This window comes from Entelurus aequoreus, linkage group LG05, assembly GCF_033978785.1.
Source record: "Entelurus aequoreus isolate RoL-2023_Sb linkage group LG05, RoL_Eaeq_v1.1, whole genome shotgun sequence".
Classification (NCBI taxonomy): Eukaryota; Metazoa; Chordata; class Actinopteri; order Syngnathiformes; family Syngnathidae; genus Entelurus; species Entelurus aequoreus.
Genome location: NC_084735.1, coordinates 2,616,782 through 2,636,137, shown reverse-complemented (window position 1 = coordinate 2,636,137; position 19,356 = coordinate 2,616,782). Strand labels below are relative to the sequence as shown.

Sequence of the window (19,356 nt, the reverse complement as noted above, 5' to 3'; positions counted from 1 at the left end):
CTAGCGCGGATTCGGAAAAGCGTTTCTTGGTTAGCATTGAAAATTGAAACCGGGCGTGTAACGTCTATCTTTGTTGGATTTGTGGAGAATTTTTATTTTTTTAGTTTTATATATATATATATAATATTTTTTTAAATTGTATTTATATTTTGCAGCTTGAATTTGTTTTATTAGTTTTTTATCGTTTTAGTATGTTTTTCTTCTGTGATATGGATCCCCCTGGGTCTGAAATAAAACATTACTAATGATTAGTCGTAGTTTTTGTCAACAAATTTGGAGGTGTTGAAATCGCCATGTAAAATCGCTAATGCTAATCAGTAGCATGTCTATGGGAAACCCAATGTATATTAGCATCAAGCTAGCGCGGTTTCAGAAAAGTGTTTCTTGGTCGGCATTGAAAATTTAAACCGGGCGTGTAACGTCTATCTTTGTTGGATTTGTGGAGTGTTTTTTTTTTTTAGTTATATATATATATATATATATATATATATATATATATATATATATATATATATATATATATATATATACAAATTTTTTATTTATTTTATTTATATTTTGCTGCTTGAATTTATTTTATTTTGTTTTTTATCGTTGTAGTATGTTTTTCTTCTGCGATGTGAATCCCCCTGGGTCTGAAATAAAAAATAAAAAATGACTAATTATTAGTTGTAGTTTTTGTCAACAAATTTGGAGGTGTTGAAATCGCCATGTAAAATCGCTAATGCTAACCAGTAGCATGTCTATGGGAAAGCCAATGTATATTAGCATCAAGCTAGCGCAGTTTCGGAAAAGTGTTTCTTGGACGGCATTGAAAATTGAAACCGGGCGTGTAACGTCTATCTTTGTTGGATTTGTGGAGTGTTTTTTTTTAGTTATATATATATATATATATATATATATATATATATATATATATATATACACACACAACATTTTTATTTATTTTATTTATATTTTGCTGCTTGAATTTATTTTATTTTGTTTTTTATCATGGTAGTATGTTTTTCTTCTGCGATATGGATCCCCCTGGGTCTGAAATAAAAAATAAAAAATGACTAATGATTAGTTGTAGTTTTTGTCAACAAATTTGGGGGTGTTGAAATCGCCATGTAAAATCGCTAATGCTAACCAGTAGCATGTCTATGGGAAAGCCAATGTATATTAGTATCAAGCTAGCGCGAATTCGGAAAAGCGTTTCTTGGTTAGCATTGAAAATTGAAACCGGGCGTGTAACGTCTATCTTTGTTGGATTTGTGGAGAATTTTTATTTTTTTAGTTTTATATATATATATATATATATATATATATATATATATATATATATATATATAATATTTTTTTAAATTGTATTTATATTTTGCAGCTTGAATTTATTTTATTAGTTTTTTATCGTTGTAGTATGTTTTTCTTCTGTGATATGGATCCCCCTGGGTCTGAAATAAAACATAAAAATTACTAATGATTAGTTGTAGTTTTTGTCAACAAATTTGGAGGTGTTGAAATCGCCATGTAAAATCGCTAATGCTAATCAGTAGCCTGTCTATGGGAAAGCCAATGTATATTAGTATCAAGCTAGCGCGGATTCGGAAAAGCGTTTCTTGGTTAGCATTGAAATTTGAAACCGGGCGTGTAACGTCTATCTTTGTTGGATTTGTGGAGAATTTTTTTATTTATTTTTTTATTTATATATATATATATATATATATATATATATAATATTTTTTTAAATTGTATTTATATTTTATATATATATAATATTTTTTTAAATTTTATTTATATTTTGCAGCTTGAATTTATTTTATTTGTTTTTTTATCGTTTTAGTATGTTTTTCTTCTGCGATATGGATCCCCCTGGGTCTGAAATAAAACATAAAACATTACTAATGATTAGTTGTAGTTTTTGTCAACAAATTTGGAGGTGTTGAAATCGCCATGTAAAATCGCTAATGCTAACCAGTAGCATGTCTATGGGAAACCCAATGTATATTAGCATCAAGCTAGCGCAGTTTCGGAAAAGTGTTTCTTGGACGGCATTGAAAATTGAAACCGGGCGTGTAACGTCTATCTTTGTTGGATTTGTGGAGAATTTTTATTTTTTTATTTTTATATATATATATATATATATATATATATATATATATATATATATATATATATACATATATATATATATATATATATATATATATATATATATATATATATATATATATATATATATATATATATATATATATATATATATATATATATATATATATACTGTATATACAAAATTTGTATTTATTTTATTTATATTTTGCTGCTTGAATTTCTTTTATTAGTTTTTTATCATTCTGTGATATGGATCCCCCAGGGATGCTAATCAGTAGCATGTCTATGGGGAAAGCCATTGTATATTAGCATCAAGCTAGCGCAGTTCCGGGAAAAGCGTTTCTTGGTGGGCGTTGAAAATTGAAACCGGGGCGTGACGTCCGGATTCGGCACCCATCCCTAGTCCCAAGGCGTGACCTCCCGCTCATGTGGTCCAGGTTCTCCGTACCGGGACAAGGTGACCATCGCCATCCTGCAGCTCCAGGAGGAGGGTAAGCTGCACATGATGAAGGAGAAGTGGTGGCGAGGCAACGGTTGCCCGGAGGAGGACAACAAGGAGGCCAACGCTTTGGGCGTGGAGAACATCGGCGGCATCTTCATCGTGCTGGCCGCCGGCCTGGTCCTCTCCGTGTTCGTGGCCATCGGCGAGTTCATCTACAAAGCTCGCCGGAACGCCGACATCGAGGAGGTGAGGCGGGCGCGTCGACAGGAAGTGGCGGCATTAACCGCGTCTTTCTCCTCCTTTGTTTGTGTCTCTGCATGCTGCCAGGCCTTTTGTTTCTTTTACGGGGTGCAGTCCAGACAGTTTCAGCGGCGCGGCTCCGCCTCCTCCTCGGGCACTTCCTTGTCCACTGACCTGGAGAGCGGCAGGCTGCTCGGCGATGACACTGAGTAACCATGGCAACTGTAGATGATAGGTTTGTCCAACCTAAGCAGGTCTTCTGATCTTTTCCCCCCCAAACTCCCTTTGGACCTGATCCTGTTGACCTTTCACCCTGCTTTCCTTGGACACACACACACACACACAGACACACACAGACACACACACACACACACACACACACACACACACACACACACACACACACACACACACACACACACACACACACACACACACACACACACACACACACACACATTTGTGTATTTCTTACCTTCTTGAGACCCTCCGAATAATGCCTCCCTCTTTAGGACCAGCCTTTCTAGATATATAAAGAAGTGTATTTACAACATTAATAATATATTCAAACTATGCAAATATAAAAAAGCTTGTTGTGAAAAATGTGTTGGAATCTCACAGGAAAAAAGGTCACAATTTCACAGGGAAAACGTAGAATTTTGTCAGTGTCATAATAAAAGTCGTCGTTTTAATCTGCGCAAGTCGAAATTTTGACAAGGAAAACTGAAAATTCAATCCAATCCGATCCACTTTATTTGTGTCGCACATTTACACAACAGAAATGTTTCCAAAGTGCTGCACAACAATATTCAAATATTATCCTTAGCTCCACCAATGACTGAATAAAAACCAAAAAAATAAAAAATAAATACAAAACCAATATAAAAATAAATATGATTATAAACGATTTTAAAGGGTAAAACTAGGGATGTTGATGATGATGATCGGCAGGCCGATATTATCGGCCGATAAATGTGTTAAAATGTAATATCGTAAATTATCGGTATCGTTTTTTTTATTATCGGTATCGGTTTATTTTATTTATTTATTTATTTTTTATTAAATCAACATAAAAAACACAAGATACACTTACAATTAATGCACCAACCCAAAAGGGTTGTTTCTTTCTGTTATTAATATTCTGCTTCCTACATTATATATCAATATATATCAATACAGTCTGCAAGGGATACAGTCCGTAAACTAGTAATTAATGAAAATTAGAGATGTCGGCCTGCCGATAATATTGGCAGGCCGATATTATCGGTCGATAAATGCTTTAAAATGTAATATCGGAAATTATCGGTATCGTTTTTTTTATTACCGGTATCGTTTTTTTAAATTTTATTTTTTATTAAAACAACATAAGAACACAACATACACTTACAATTAGTGCACCAACCCAAAAAACCTCCCTCCCCCCATTTCTTTCTGTTATCAATATTCTGCTTCCTACATTATATATCAATATATATCAATACAGTCTGCAAGGGATACAGTCCGTAAGCACACATGATTGTGCGTGCTGCTGCTCCACTAATAGTACTAACCTTTAACAGATAATGTTACTCATTTTCATTCATTACTAGTTTCTATGTAACTGTTTTTATATTGTTTTACTTTCTTTTTTATTCAAGAAAATGTTTTTAATTTATTTATCTTATTTTATTTTATAATTTTTTTTTTTAAAAGTACCTTATCTTCACCATACCTGGTTGTCCAAATTAGACATAATAATGTGTTAATTCCACGACTGCATATATCGGTTGATATCGGTATCGGTTGATATCGGTATCTGTAATTAAAAGAGTTGGACAATATCGGAATATCGGATATCGGCAAAAAGCCATTATCGGACATCCCTAGGTAAAACCAATTAAAACAATAAATAGACATCAAAATTTAAAAAACACAGAGGACCACACAACTCACGTAGTGTTGAAAGCCAAAGAACAAAAGTGGGTCGTAAGACGAGACTTAAAACAGTCCATTCGTGCGATATTATGATAAAAGTTGGAATTTTACTCAATAACAGTCGCAATTTTACAAGGAAAGCCAAAATTTTTTGGCAATTTTATGAAAAGAGTCGTAATTTTACCCGACAAAAGTCCCAATTTTATAAGAAAACTTTTATATGCATGCTGTAAGTACATATGTAATGTAACACCCGTAATAACGTGCAATATTTACATATTCTTGTCATTTTAAGCATACGGTGGCATATTATTTTGACAATGTTCACTTCTCCCTTCAACAACAACAACAACAACACTACTAATCATGGCCAACTTAATGAGCAACAACCAAGACTACTTTGGGACAAACGACGATCCAGAAACGTATGTTTTTGAGCCTGAATATAAGAAGGATGGTCTACACGTTTTAAAAAGTAAGTCATAAGCAGGCACCATCAAGTAGCAGCATTGCTAAGTGCTAAACAAGGAATACAAACGATCAACATAAGTTAGCGCTTACAATAACGATATCGCTGGTACTTGGTTAGTAATCAGGTCATGACATGTAAATGGGGCTTTATTGGCGCAATAGTGTACTCCGCTTATCGGCATTGTTTGCCACCACTTGCCGTATTTGATGAATTAAAAATGCCTCAAAATGTTATTGTCTTACATAATCATTGCAAAAGGTATAGGAAAAATTCCACAAAAATTGCAGTTGCCCTTTAAGAGCGACGACTACTTCCTGACTATGAATGAATGAATGAAAAAAGTTTATTTGGGTCATATAATCAACCATCAACCATTGCGTGTGAGCAGTTTAACAGTACAGATTGGACATATTTAACAATCATACACATTTATGCACAAAAATAAAATAAAAAGAATGCCCGAAAAAGCTTATATTTGCCTATCCCAGGGGTCGGCAACCTTTAATAATAATAATAATAATAATAATAATAATAATAATAATAATAATACCTGGGATTTATATAGCGCTTTTCTAAATACCCAAAGTCGCTTTACACGTGTGTGTGTAGGGAGGGGGGGGGGGGGGGCAGCTTTTGCTTGCTCACGTAAGTGCCAGCAAGGCATACTTGTTCAACAGCCACACAGCTTACACTGACGGTAGTCGTACAAAAACAACTTTAACACTGTTACGTTACAAATATGCGCCACACTTTGAACCCACACCGAAAAAGAATGACAAACACATTTCTGGAGAACATCTGCACTGTAACACAACAAAAAATTTTATATTCCTTCTTAATTTACCTATTTCAAAAATCAATATCCCCGTAAATGATAGTTTTCTAACCTAAGAATGCTGTTGTTCTTTACTCCAAACATCATTTCCATTGTTTTTAAAAACACAATATCTGAATGTCATGATCCGTGCTCCGGATCATGTTTTCGTTATGTTCTGTTAGTTTAACTCAATCAGTTCCTGTTTTTTGTGCACTCTTGTTTGTTTTGGTTGCCATGGTGGCATATGATTTGCACCTGCCGCTGGTGTTCGGACGCTCACCTGGCTCTAATCAAGAGACTATTTAAACCGCCTTTTCCAGTCAGTCGGCCTGGCGTCATTGCTCGTTTCAGGTCTGATTCTATAGTTATGCTAGTTATGCCACAGTTTCATAGTTGTTCCATGCCATAGTTCATGTTAGTTGTTTGTTTCTTGCTATGCTATGGTTCATGCTAGTTGTTTGCTTCACGCTATTGTCACGCAACCCTCCACGTAAGTCTTGTTTATTTCGTGCCACAGTTAGAGAGTTGCCCGTTATTTTGTAGTTAGATTAAAGAATATGTTCCTACCTGCAAGCCTCGTCCGGAATAGTCCGCTTGCATCCCGGGAGAACAAACCTCGCAGTAAGCTGCGAAAAACCCCGTTATGACACTGAAAATGTTAGCACATTAGAACTTATAAATAATGGATTGGTATGTTCATAGTAGCACGCTTTGTGTATTACTCTAATGACCCTTTTTTGAAGTTTAATTATTGCGTCTATGTTTGTTTTACAAGCATTTCCCCAAACGTCAACACAATATGTTAAATATGGAAAAATTCAAGAATAATATAACATATGCAGACATGTCTTACTTGATAAAGAATAGCAATGGATGCGGGTTCCAACATAATGTATGATCAATTATTATTCCCAAGAATTTAGTTTCATATACTCTTATCAATTTCCACTCCATTTAATTTTAATTTTGCTTCACAATGTGTCCTTGCACCACTAAACACCATACATTTAGTTTTCCTTTCATTTAATGATAACTTAGTAACATCAAACCGTTTTTTTAGCTGAATCAACTCAACCGCTATTATCCTCAACACTTCCTTCTTTATTTAAACGGGGATAGCAGATCCATTCTATGTGTCATACTTGATCATTTCGCGATATTGCCATATTTTTGCTGAAAGGATTTAATAGAGAACATCGACGATAAAGTTCGCAACTTTTGCTCGCTGATAAAAAAAAGCCTTGTCTATACCGGAAGTGATACCGGAAGTAGCGTGACGTCACAAGTTCAAAGGCTCCTCACACTTCCCCATTGTTTACACCAGCAGCGAGAGCGATTCGGACCGAGAAAGCGACGATTACCCCGTCAATTTAAGCCAGGATGAAAGATTCGTGGATGAGGAACGTGAGCGTGAAGGACTAGAGTGCAGTGCAGGACGCATCTTTTTTCGCTCTGACCGTAACTTAGGTACAAGCTGGCTCATTGGATTCCACACTTTCTCCTTTTTCTATTGTGGATCACGGATTTGTATTTCAAACCACCTGGGATACTATATCCTCTTGAAAATGAGAGTCGAGAACGCGAAATGGACATTCACAGTGACTTTTATCTCGGCGAAGCTCTGTAGCTACGGAGCTAACGTGATAGCATCGTGCTTAAATGCAGATAGAAACAGAAGAAATAAACCCCTGACTGGAAGGATAGACAGAAGATCAACAATACTATTAAACCATGGACATGTAACTACACGGTTAATGCTTTCCAGCCTGGCGAAGCTTAACAATGCTGTTGCTAACGATGCCATTGAAGCTAACTGAACTATGATAAAAACATTAGCGCTCCACCTACGCCAGCCAGCCCTCATCTGCTCATCAACACCCGTGCTCACCTGCATTCCAGCGATCGGCGGAAGGACGAAGGACTTCACCCGATCATCCGTGCGGTCGGCGGCTAGCGTCGGATAGCGCATCAGCCATCCAAGTCAAAGTCCTCCTGGTTGTGTTGCTGCAGCCAGCCGCTAATACACCGATCCCACCTACAGCTTTCTTCTTTGCCGTCTCCATTGTTCATTAAACAAATTGCAAAAGATTCACCAACACAGATGTTTAGAATACTGTGGAATTATGAGATGAAAACAGAGCTATTTTGTATTGGATTCAATGGTGTCCGAATACTTCCGTTTAACTATTGACGTCACGTGCATACGTCATCATGCAAAGACGTTTTCAAGCGGAAGTTTAGCGGGAAATGTAAAAAGTCACTTTATAAGTTAACCCGGCCGTATTGGCATGTGTTGCAATGTTAAGATGTCATCATTGATATATAAACTATCAGACTGCGTGGTCGCTAGTAGTGGCTTTCAGTAGGCCTTTAAAGACCACTATTGATGAGGGGTCCACCAATGCGGTCATGTGACCATTGCTGCGGACTTGACCCCAAACCTCTGCTCGTGTCTTCCAGCGTGCGTCTTTCTCGGCTCCGGCGGAGGACACGGACGTCGTCCCCCAAGGTCTGAGGCGCAGGCACGTCAGCGCCGCCGCCGCGCGGCCATCTTGCGTCTGTGGCGAAGGCACGCAGGACTCCGACGCATCGTGAGGCGGGACTGAACCCAAACAAAACCGCCAGTGTACACTCTTAGAACGCTCGTGTGTCCATCTTACGTGTTTTGTCTCCTGTTTGTGTGATAGTCTTTACTTCGTTTAGTTTCACTTTCAAAGTCCGCTGATTGTGGCAACGTCATTGACCGTTACAGTACAACTGTGGAGGTCTTGCACCTCCGGGTTCTTAGGACCACCAAGGACGGACATGACAGGCTTGACGGTTTTGTGATTTGCTTTATTTTGCAATAAACATATCGCTCTGCTTTTCAGCAATCGCCTCTCGTCTCTGTCTCCGTTTCCGTCTCGAGCTGCTGACCCGTCTCCGCTCGGGATGGTTTCCTGCTGGCCCCGCTGTGGACTGGACTCTCGCTGATGTGTTGGATCCACTGTGGACTGGACTTTCACAATATTATGTCAGACCCACTCCACATCCATTGCTTTCGGTCTTCCCTAGAGGGGCGGGGGGGTTACCCACATTTGCGGTCCTCTCCAAGGTTTCTCATAGTCATTCACCGACGTCCCACTGGGGTGAGTTTTTCCTTGCCCGTATGTGGGCTCTGTACCGAGGATGTCGTTGTGGCTTGTACAGTCCTTTGAGACACTTGTGATTTAGGGCTATATAAATAAACATTGATTGATTGATTGATTGATCTCACTCGGGCTCGTGCTCGGGTTTTCTCTCGTCCATCAACCACTCCAACTTCTCCACCCTCTGCCTTCCCGGCTGCTGCCCTTTTATAGAGTGTCAGGTGATCAGGTAGACGCGCCCAGGTGGGCCATCTACTCACCTGTCGCCGATCTCGGAGCCCCGCCTCGCTGCAGGTCCGCAGGCCACGCCCCCTCACAAAAACAATTTGAAAACCCGCCTGATTTTTATGTGTGTAAGCACATGTGTTGACATGAAGACCGGACCCCGACAGGAAGTAAGTTTCCACGACACGGTACCGTTGAGTTTGTATTGTACGTTAATAAATTGTGTTTCCATTGCTTAGGCCCGGTCATGACGCTTCAACCGTGTCTCCCGTCTGAGCGTGAACACCTTCTTCTTCTGCACACCTCCAGGTAGGACGCCTCGCCAATCGATATCTAATCAACTTGCTGCTGGATCCCTCTGAAAGACTTCTGACTTCTCACAGTCACTCTCTACGTAGAACCCATTGTACTTGCAGAAACACACCTTAAGTTAAGTTAAAGTACCAATGATTGTCACACACACACTAGGTGTGGTGAAATCTGTCCTCTGCATTTGACCCATCCCTTTGTTCACCCCCTGGGAGGTGAGGGGAGCAGTGGGCAGCAGCGGTGCCGCGCCCAGGAATAATTTTTGGTGATTTAACCCCCCTTGATGCTGAGTGCCAAGCAGGGAGGTAATGGGTCCCATTTTTATAGTCTTTGGTATGACTCGGCCGGGGTTTGAACTCACTACCTACTCTAACCACTAGGCCACTGAGTAGGTTATTTTGCAGCTTTGTGTCACTTTCTCCTCACTCTGTCGGCTTCCCGTCCGCTCCAACGTCTCACCCTTCCTCCTCAGTTCATCCTCAGTATATTCAGCTTCGAAAAAGATAAAAGTTGTGAATTGTCCAAAAATAGTCGTCCTTGTTATTCTATTACCAAGTGTGGCAAAGTTCACTCGCGTTTGTTTCCGGAATTAGCAACACATTTGTTGCAGGGAGTCAGAAATGCGTTGCTATGGAAACGGAAATCAATGCGCCGAGGAAACAAAGGGACTTCTGTGTGCGTGGATGTTGGGGAAGCAGCGCATACAGGACAGTTGGGCTTGTCGTTGTTGTTTTGGCTTGAAAGTTGATCCGCCACCTTGTTACGTTCGAGGTGGTATAAAGCTTGATATAAAGGTCTCATTAGGATACAAAAGGTCAGGGATGTTCAACTACATCATGAAGAGGGCCACAGGTTCAAGAGTCTAAAGGCTCAGGGGCCGGGACATCGAAATGTGGATGTTTCGTCGGAAAAGGCCTCCGCGGGTTATATTCCTTTACTTACCGTATTTCCCGGACCATAGGGCGCACCGGATTATAAGGCACACTGCTGATGAGCGGGTCTATTTGTCAGGTTCAAACACCGATGACATCTATTAAACAGACAAAGAAGCAAGGAATCAAACAGAGACAGAATTAAATTTGGCTCAATGAGGAGAAACACGTAGACCTGGACCCTTGGACAAGGTTCCACGCTCTGACGAAAGATTGTACGCCTCCTCTTTTATTTGGACTTTCCCTGATTACATGGCAACAGCTGTTTCTAAAGGAAGGGGGTCATAAACAGCCGTTGCAAAGGCGCCAGGTCCTGCTTATCTCGGGTCAAGACAAAATCTTCCTGTGGATTACGATACATCAAGGAAACCGACACCTTCATGTCGCTTCCCATCCCACACAGTGGAGTTTTGCAAGCCTTTTGTTTGGTAAGATCAAAGACAGCTTTTGTCTGCTCGCCGGGAACTCGTTGAAACTGTAGTGGAATTTCTGACCTTTTCACCTTTTTCTATTGTGTACCATTTAAAAGAGCATATGTGTGTAAAAGTTGAGCCTATGGTCGTCCTGACATTGAACAAGATGTTTTGATTATTTGTTATGGCTAAGGGATTCAAGGATGTTGCAGAACAAACAGGTCCAAAACAACTGGACCTTGACACACGAGGGAAACACATAAGTAACCAAGTAGACCAAGTCTATGCATGATTCAAGCTCTTCCCTTTTTGTCCCTGCTCAAGGGAGCTCTTTCTTTTTCTCCGGAGAAAACTGTCTGTAATCATGGCAATTCAATCCAACCTTGTACCATTTGATTATGGGTAAATAAAACGTTTGTACTAAATTCACTTTTGTTCCTGCTTAAGATTTGGACCTTCCACCACATAAAATTGGCGTCACGAACAGGATGGTTTAGAACAGTGGTACCCAACCTTTTTGTAGTTGCGGACCAGTCAACGCTTGAAAATTTGTAAAAAAGTAAATAAAAATAAAAATTATTTTCTTTTTTTGTCATAAATAAATACAATCATGTGTGCTTACGGACTGTATCCCTGCAGGCTGTATTGATTTATATTGATATATAATCTAAAATTTTGAGAATTTTTGGCATCGTTGAACCATGAATATGTCCATTCATATGAATGGGAATTTCCTGGAAATTTGTGAATTCCTGTAAAACCAATAATCTATGACAATATTGATACTAGCACTATTGTCCTAAATTATATGAATGGGTTGGTTTTGGAATTTTTTTCGAATCGATTGAAAATTCAGTTTGAATCGAGAATGGGTATTTCGGAATTCCTGGAAGTTGGGGAAAAAACGGAAATTTGAACCAAAAAACAGGTAGGTGCGTTTGTTGTCCCCACTACGAGGAATGTTTTAAAGGTGCAATGATCAAAAACAGTTGAAAAATGTGGACTGTGAAAACTTTCCAGGAAGAGGTGCAAATAGGGCTGTAGAAAACCGGGAATTCTGGGAATTCCTGGATTTTTTTAAAACTTCATTGTCCAAGGTGAGTGGAGTGTGTGGATGGTAGAACAGTTGAAATCGGGGTGTTGCATTACACTGCCCTCTAATCCTTCACTCTCACGTTCCTCATCCACAAATCTTTCATCCTGGCTCAAATTAATGGGGTAATCGTCGCTTTCTCGGTCCCGAATCGCTCTCGCTGCTGGTGGCTATGATTGTAAACGATGTGCAGATGTGAGGCGCTCCACAACCTGCGACGTCACGCTACTTCTGCTGGTGGCCATGATTGTAAACAATGTGCAGATGTGAGGCGCTCCACAACCTGTGACGTCACGCTACTTCCGCTACAGGCAAGGCTTTTTTATCAGCGACCAAAAGTTGCGAACTTTATCGTCGATGTAAAAAAAAAAAAAAAAAAAAAATTATTTTCTTTTTTTGTCATTAAGAAATACAATAATGTGTGCTTATGGACTGTATCCCTGCAGACTGTATTGATTTATATTGATATATAATGTATATATTGTGTTTTTATGTTGATTTAATAAAAAATAAAAAAAATAAAAAAATAAAATAAATAAATAAATAAAAAAAGAATTTCTTGTGCGGCCGCGGCCCGGTACCAATCGGTCCACGGACCGGTGGTTGGGGACCACTGGTCTAGAACGCTGCAGGTCGATATCAGGACTCCCGGTATCTCAAGGCAGACAGAGTTGCATGCGCGCATCTAAAGGTAAGCAATTTTGCTTAATGTGTAAACGCAGTCTGTCTGTGATAACTTGGATACTATTATTCTGACACTATTTTTTTTTCATACAAAAGGCGCACCAGATTATAAGGCGCATTAAAGGAGTCATATTATTATGATTTTTTTTTCTAAATGTAAAATACTTCCTTGTGGTCTACATAACATGTAATGGTGGTTCTTTGGTCAAAATGTTGCATAGATCAGTGGTCCCCAACCACCGGGCCGCGGCCCGGTACCGGTCCGCGGACCGACTGGTACGGGGCCGCACAAGAATTTAAAAAAAAAAAATAATAATTTTTTTTTTTTTAAATGAAATCAACATAAAAAACACAATATATACATTTATATCAATATAGGTCAATACAGTCTGCAGGGATACAGTCCGTAAGCACACATGATTGTATTTTATAAAAAAAAAAAAAAAAAAATTTTTTTTTTTTTTTTTTAATGAAATCAACATAAAAAACACAATATATACATTTATATCAATATAGGTCAATACAGTCTGCAGGGATACAGTCCGTAAGCACACGATTGTATTTAAAAAAAAAAAAAAAAAAAGTTTTTTTTTTTTTTTTTAAATACACCCCCCCCAACCGGTCCGTGGGACAAATTGTCAAGCATAGATGATGTTTTACGGATCATCTTCAAGTCGCTTTCTGACAGTCGCTTCCGGAAGCGCCGTTTTGTGGGCGGTCTCATTTACGTGGCTCACCTTCGACGGCGTCTTCTCCCCGCCATCTTTGTTGTGGGGGTGTAGCGTGCAAAGACGGCGCTAAGTGTTTTAATGACATTCAAACTTTACTTCAATCGACAACGGAGCAAGATCTCCTCATCCGGAAACAACAACGTGTCCCGTGGAAAAACCGCCCGGGCGGAACTCTCTGATAACTAAAGTTCCTTGGGTGAATAATGTAAACTCACTACACCGGTACGTTTTAGCGCTTTCATGGCGAGTCTACTGACAGATATAAGTAAGAACTTTACACTACTTTATGTTAGAAATGGCAAAAGTGGAGGACGAATGTCACATAACGAGAAGATAGAGAAAAAGAAGCTTATCGACTACGGTATCGGCACGGACTACATGTGCGCACATTTTCAGTACTTATGCAGATCTCAAATACACACCAGAAGGTAAGAAAAGTTGCTTTTGCGCAATATTGTGAAACAAAACACCAGCTAATATGTCTGCTAATGGGTGCCATTTTGCCGTCCTTATACACACACCATAATAATACTTGTATCTTTGACTACGGTAGCCGTAGTGCGCCGACAACCCAGGGTGTGGTGCGGCTTTAAAGTCGTACTCAAACATTTTGACAGATTCTTGAGCGCCGTGTGTAATGTTCTATATTTTCAATGAAACGTCTGAAGTTCTGGTGTTGTTTACTTAAATCATATTGCAGTCTACACGTATCTCTTATGTGTGGCTGCCATCTACCGCTCACACTTATCATTACACCGTGCACCAAATAAAGTTGCTTCGAGGTCGGTAAGCACAACCGGAATGATTCCGTACATTAGGTGCACTGTCGGGTTTTGAGAAAACGAAAGGATTTTATGTTAAGTTAAGGTTCAAGTACCACTGATAGTCACACACACACCAGGTGTGGTGAAATTTGTCCTCTGCATTTGACCCAACCCCTTGCTCCACCCCCTGCAAGGTGAGGGGAGCAGTGAGCAGCAGCGGTGGCCGTGCTCGGGAATCATTTTGGTGATTTTAAACCCCAATTCCAACCCTTGATGCTGCGTGCCAAGCAGGGAGGTATTGGGTCATATTGCAGTCGACATGTATCTCTTATGTGTGGCTGCCATCTACCGCTCACACTTATCATTACACCATGCACCAGATAAAATGGCTTCGAGGTCGGTAAGCACAACCGGAATGATTCCGTACATTGGGCGCACTGTCGGGTTTTGAGAAAATGAAAGGATTTTAAGTGAAAATTATTCTCTGCATTTGCCCCATCACCCTTGATCCCCCCCTGGAAGGTGAGGGGAGCAGTGAGCAGCAGCGGTGGCCGCGCCCGGGAATCATTTTTGGTGATTTAGCCCCCAATTCCAACCCTTGATGCTGAGTGCCAAGCAGGGGTCCCGTTTTTATAGTCTTTGGTATGACTCGGCCGGGGTTTGAACTCACAACCTACCCATCTCGGGGCGTGCGCCTTTATAGTCCGAAAAAATAGGGTAATGAGAAAGTAAAAACATCGGCTTTCACACGGCACTGTCAATAAATTCATCATTCTGCCCTCGCTGCTTGTTTCCAGCGTGTGCGGCCCGACAGATAGTTAACAGCGTGAAGAAACAGAAGCTTCAGAGGTTTTGTTGATCGTGTAGCGCTGGAACTATTTGCGGCGCTCCACATTTAGCTTTGGCGGGCCGCCACGAATAAGAATGCGTGCTTATAAACACGTCTTATAAATGCGGTTCTTCCTGAGAGAATTAACCTCGGCTTCTCTTAATCTCTTCATGTAATGACTTTTTTATTTTTGATGCGATGTAGATTAATTCTGGGATTGACCGTAACAGCGTTTTTTTTTTGCCTGTAATCTTCCCAGCACCGTCGTTCTTGATCAAAACCGAAGCGTTGGTATTTATGCCCCTTCCTGGCCTCCCTACCGGCATGATCTAATCCGCCATGAATGAGGGCAGGGATTACGCCCGTCAACCTTGGCAGGCAGCATGTCTGAGCCGGCCAGGCCCCGGCGGGATGACCTCACCTGGACCAAAGCCTGAATGCGGCGTTTTCGGCATAAACATCCACCATCAGACGTCTGGAACCGAGCACTAAACTACAGCAATAACACAAAATACTTATTAAAAAACTCAATTATTCACTACATAGAACGTCACAGCTGAGATGTGCTTGCTGGCTTGTTGCTAGGCAGAATTCACAGCACTCAAGCATGGCTTGAAAATTTTACCGGTGGTCAATATTGCAATTAAACCCTTGCTTTGTATTAAATGGGAAAAATCATCCTGATATTTAGGTCAGCTCATTTAGCAGCAAGATATGAAAAACTATCTGCGAATGCTGCCATCTGCTGGCTGCAGTGGGTTTTACACATCTGTCACTCGTTGTCTCCCCATTGACAATGAACGGGCATGATAAATATTCGAATCGATTCTTGGCGGTAACGATTCTTTGGGGAGAAAATTCCGGGAAATGGAAATGGAAATGGAAAACATGTTTTTGCGTTCAGTATATGGGAAGAGTAGTGTGGGTGGACGGTTGAAAGGTCGGAATCGGGTCTAAAATGGCGCACAATTTTGAGAATTTAGGGCATTGTTGAACTATGAATATGTCCATTCATTTGAATGGGAATTTCCTGGAAATTTGGGAGTTTCGTTAAAACCAATAATCTATGAAAATATTGATAATAAATATAAAAATAATAGCACAGTTGTTTGTCCTAGATCAGTGGTCCTTTGTCCTTGACAATGTGGCCCACGGACCGGTGGGGGTGGGGGGGGGTATTTAAAAAAATATTTATTTTTTTATTTTTTACATAAATAAATACAATCATGTGTGCTTACGGACTGTATCCCTGCAGACTGTATTGATCTATATTGATAAATAATGTATATATTGTGTTTTTATGTTGATTTCATAAAAAAAATAAAAATTAAAAAAATTAAAAAATATATTTTTTTATTTTTTTATTTTCTTGTGCGGCCCGGTACCAATCGGTCCGCGGCCCGGTGGTTGGGGACCACTGTCCTAGATGATATGAATGGGTTGATGTTGGAATTTTTCTAATCGATTGAAAAATGTTGACGTAGTAACAGTTGGAATTGAGAACGGGTATTTGGGAATTCCTGGAATTTCGGAAAAAACGGACATTTGGTGCAAAAAAATTGGTGCGTTTGTTGTCCCCACTAAGAGGAATGTTTGGAAAGTGGAATCATCAAAAACAGTTGAAAAATGTGCACTGTGAAAACTTTCCAGGAAGAGGTGCAAATAGGGCTTTGGAAAACTGGGAATTCCTGGAATTATTTTTTTTAACTTTAGGGCATTGTTGAACTATGAATATCTCCATTCATTGGAATGGGAATTTCCTAGAAATTTGGGAATTTCGGTAAAATCAAGATTATATGACAATATTGATACTAGCACCTAAATGATATGAATGGGTTGCTTTTGGAATTTTTCGAATCGATTGAAAATTCAGTTTGAATTGAGAATGGGTATTTCGGAATTCCTGGAATTTCGGAAAAAACGGAAATTTGAACAAAAACAGTTGAAAAATGTGGACTGTGAAAACTTTCCAGGAAGAGGTGCAAAAAGCGGTTTAGAAAACCGGAAATTCTGGGAATTCCTGGAATTTTTTTTTTTTACTTGGAAAATGGTAGTTTTATTGTCTCGGGTTCAAATCGGATGAGAAATGTGGGATATGCAGTAGATTGTATAATGCCCATTCATTGTCAATGGGAAGAAAATTATGGGAAAACCGGTAATTTGGGAAAGGGAAAACATGTTTTTGTGTTCAATATATCGGAAGAGTAGTGTGGGTGGATGTTGAAAGGTCGGAATCGGGTTTAAAATGGCGCAACATTTTGAGAATTTAGGGCATTGTTGAACTATAAATATATGTCCTTTTATTTGAATGGGAATTTCCTGGAAATTTCGGTAAAACCAAGAATCTATGACAGTATTGATACTAGCACCGTTGTCCTAAATTATATGAATGGGTTGGTTTTGGAATTTTTCGAATCAATTTAAAATTCAGTTTAATTGAGAATGGGTATTTCGGAATTCCTGGAATTTTGGAAAAATAACGGACATTTGAACAAAAAACAAATAGGTGCATTTGTTGTCCCCACTACGAGGAATGTTTTAAAGATGAAATGATCAAAAGCAGTTGAAAAATGTGCACTGTGAAAACTTTCCAGGAAGAGGTGCAAATAGGGGTTTAGAATACCGGAAATTTTGGGAATTCCTGGAAAAAAATTTTTTTTACTTGGAAAATGGTAGTTTTATTGTCTAGGGTTCAAATCGGATGAGAAAAGTGGGATATGCAGTAGATTGTATAATGCCCATTCATTGTCAATGGGAAGAAAATTATGGGAAAACCGGTAATTTGGGGAAAGGGAAAACATGTTTTTGTGTTCAATATATCGAAAAGTAGTGTGGGTGGATGTTGAAAGGTCAAAATCTGGTTTAAAATGGCGCAACATTTTGAGAATTTAGGGCATTGTTGAACTATAAATATATGTCCATTTATTTGAATGGGAATTTCCTGGAAATTTCTGTAAAACCAAGAATCTATGACAGTATTGATACTAGCAGCGTTGTCCTAAATGATATTAATGGGTTGGTTTTGGAATTTTTCGAATCGATTTAAAATTCAATTTGAATTGAGAATGGGTATTTCGGAATCCCTGGAATTTCGGAAAAATAACGGACATTTGAACAAAAAACAAATAGGTGCATTTGTTGTCCCCACTACGAGGAATGTTTTAAAGGTGCAATGATCAAAACCAGTTGAAAAATGTGCACTGTGAAAACTTTCCAGGAAGAGGTGCAAATAGGGCTTTAGAAAACCGGAAATTTTGGGAATTCCTGGAAAAAAAAATTTTTTACTTGGAAAATGGTAGTTTTATTGTCTCGGGTTCAAATCGGATGAGAAAAGTGGGATATGCAGTAGATTGTATAATGCCCATTCATTGTCAATGGGAAGAAAATTATGGGAAAACCGGTAATTTAGGGAAAGGGAAAACATGTTTTTGTGTTCAATATATCGGAAGAGTAGTGTGGGCGGATGTTGAAAGGTCGGAATCTGGTTTAAAATGGCGCAACATTTTGAGAATTTAGGGCATTGTTGAACTATGAATATGTCCATTCATTTGAATGGGAATTTCCTGGAAATTACGGTAAAACCAAGAATCTATGACAGTATTGATACTAGCAGCGTATTCCTAAATGATATGAATGGGTTGGTTTTGGAATTTCTCGAATAGATTGGAAATTCAGTTTGAATCGAGAATGGGTATTTCGGAATTCCTGAAAGTTCGGAAAAAAACGGAAATTTGAACAAAAAACAGGTAGGTGCGTTTGTTGTCCCCACTACGAGGAATGTTTTAAAGGTGCAATGATCAAAAACAGTTGAAAAATGTGGACTGTGAAAACTTTCCAGGAAGAGGTGCAAATAGGGCTGTAGAAAACCGGAAATTTTGGGAATTCCTGGAAAAAAACAATTTTTACTTGGAAAATGGTAGTTTTATTGTCTCGGGTTCAAATCGGATGAGAAATGTGGGATATGCAGTAGATTGTATAATGCCCATTCATTGTCAATGGGAAGAAAATTATGGGAAAACCGGTAATTTAGGGAAAGGGAAAACATGTTTTTGCGTTCAATATATCGGAAGAGTAGTGTGGGTGGACGGTTGAAAGGCCGGAATCTGGTTTAAAATGGCGCAACATTTTGAGAATTTAGGGCATTGTTGAACTATGAATATGTCCATTCATTTGAATGGGAATTTCCTGGAAATTACGGTAAAACCAAGAATCTATGACAGTATTGATACTAGCAGCGTATTCCTAAATGATATGAATGGGTTGGTT

General features: G+C 39.2%; 2 protein-coding genes across 2 annotated transcripts in view; one reads left to right on the top strand and one right to left on the bottom strand.

Moving 5' to 3' along the window:
• LOC133650022 (glutamate receptor ionotropic, kainate 1-like) overlaps window positions 1-9,062 on the top strand; it is a 105,085-nt gene extending 96,023 nt beyond the window's left edge. Inside the window, exons 16-18 of the mRNA XM_062046768.1 lie at window positions 2,535-2,785; window positions 2,867-3,014; window positions 8,443-9,062. Of these exons, the coding sequence (XP_061902752.1) occupies window positions 2,535-2,785; window positions 2,867-2,992 (377 nt within the window). The 3' untranslated portion in view covers window positions 2,993-3,014; window positions 8,443-9,062. The remainder of the gene's footprint in view (window positions 1-2,534; window positions 2,786-2,866; window positions 3,015-8,442) is intronic.
• Window positions 2,275-19,356, bottom strand: part of LOC133650023 (cardiomyopathy-associated protein 5-like) — a 32,314-nt gene continuing 15,232 nt past the window's right edge. The window contains exon 5 of the mRNA XM_062046769.1: window positions 2,275-3,302. The gene's annotated coding sequence lies outside the window, so the exon portion shown is untranslated. The remainder of the gene's footprint in view (window positions 3,303-19,356) is intronic.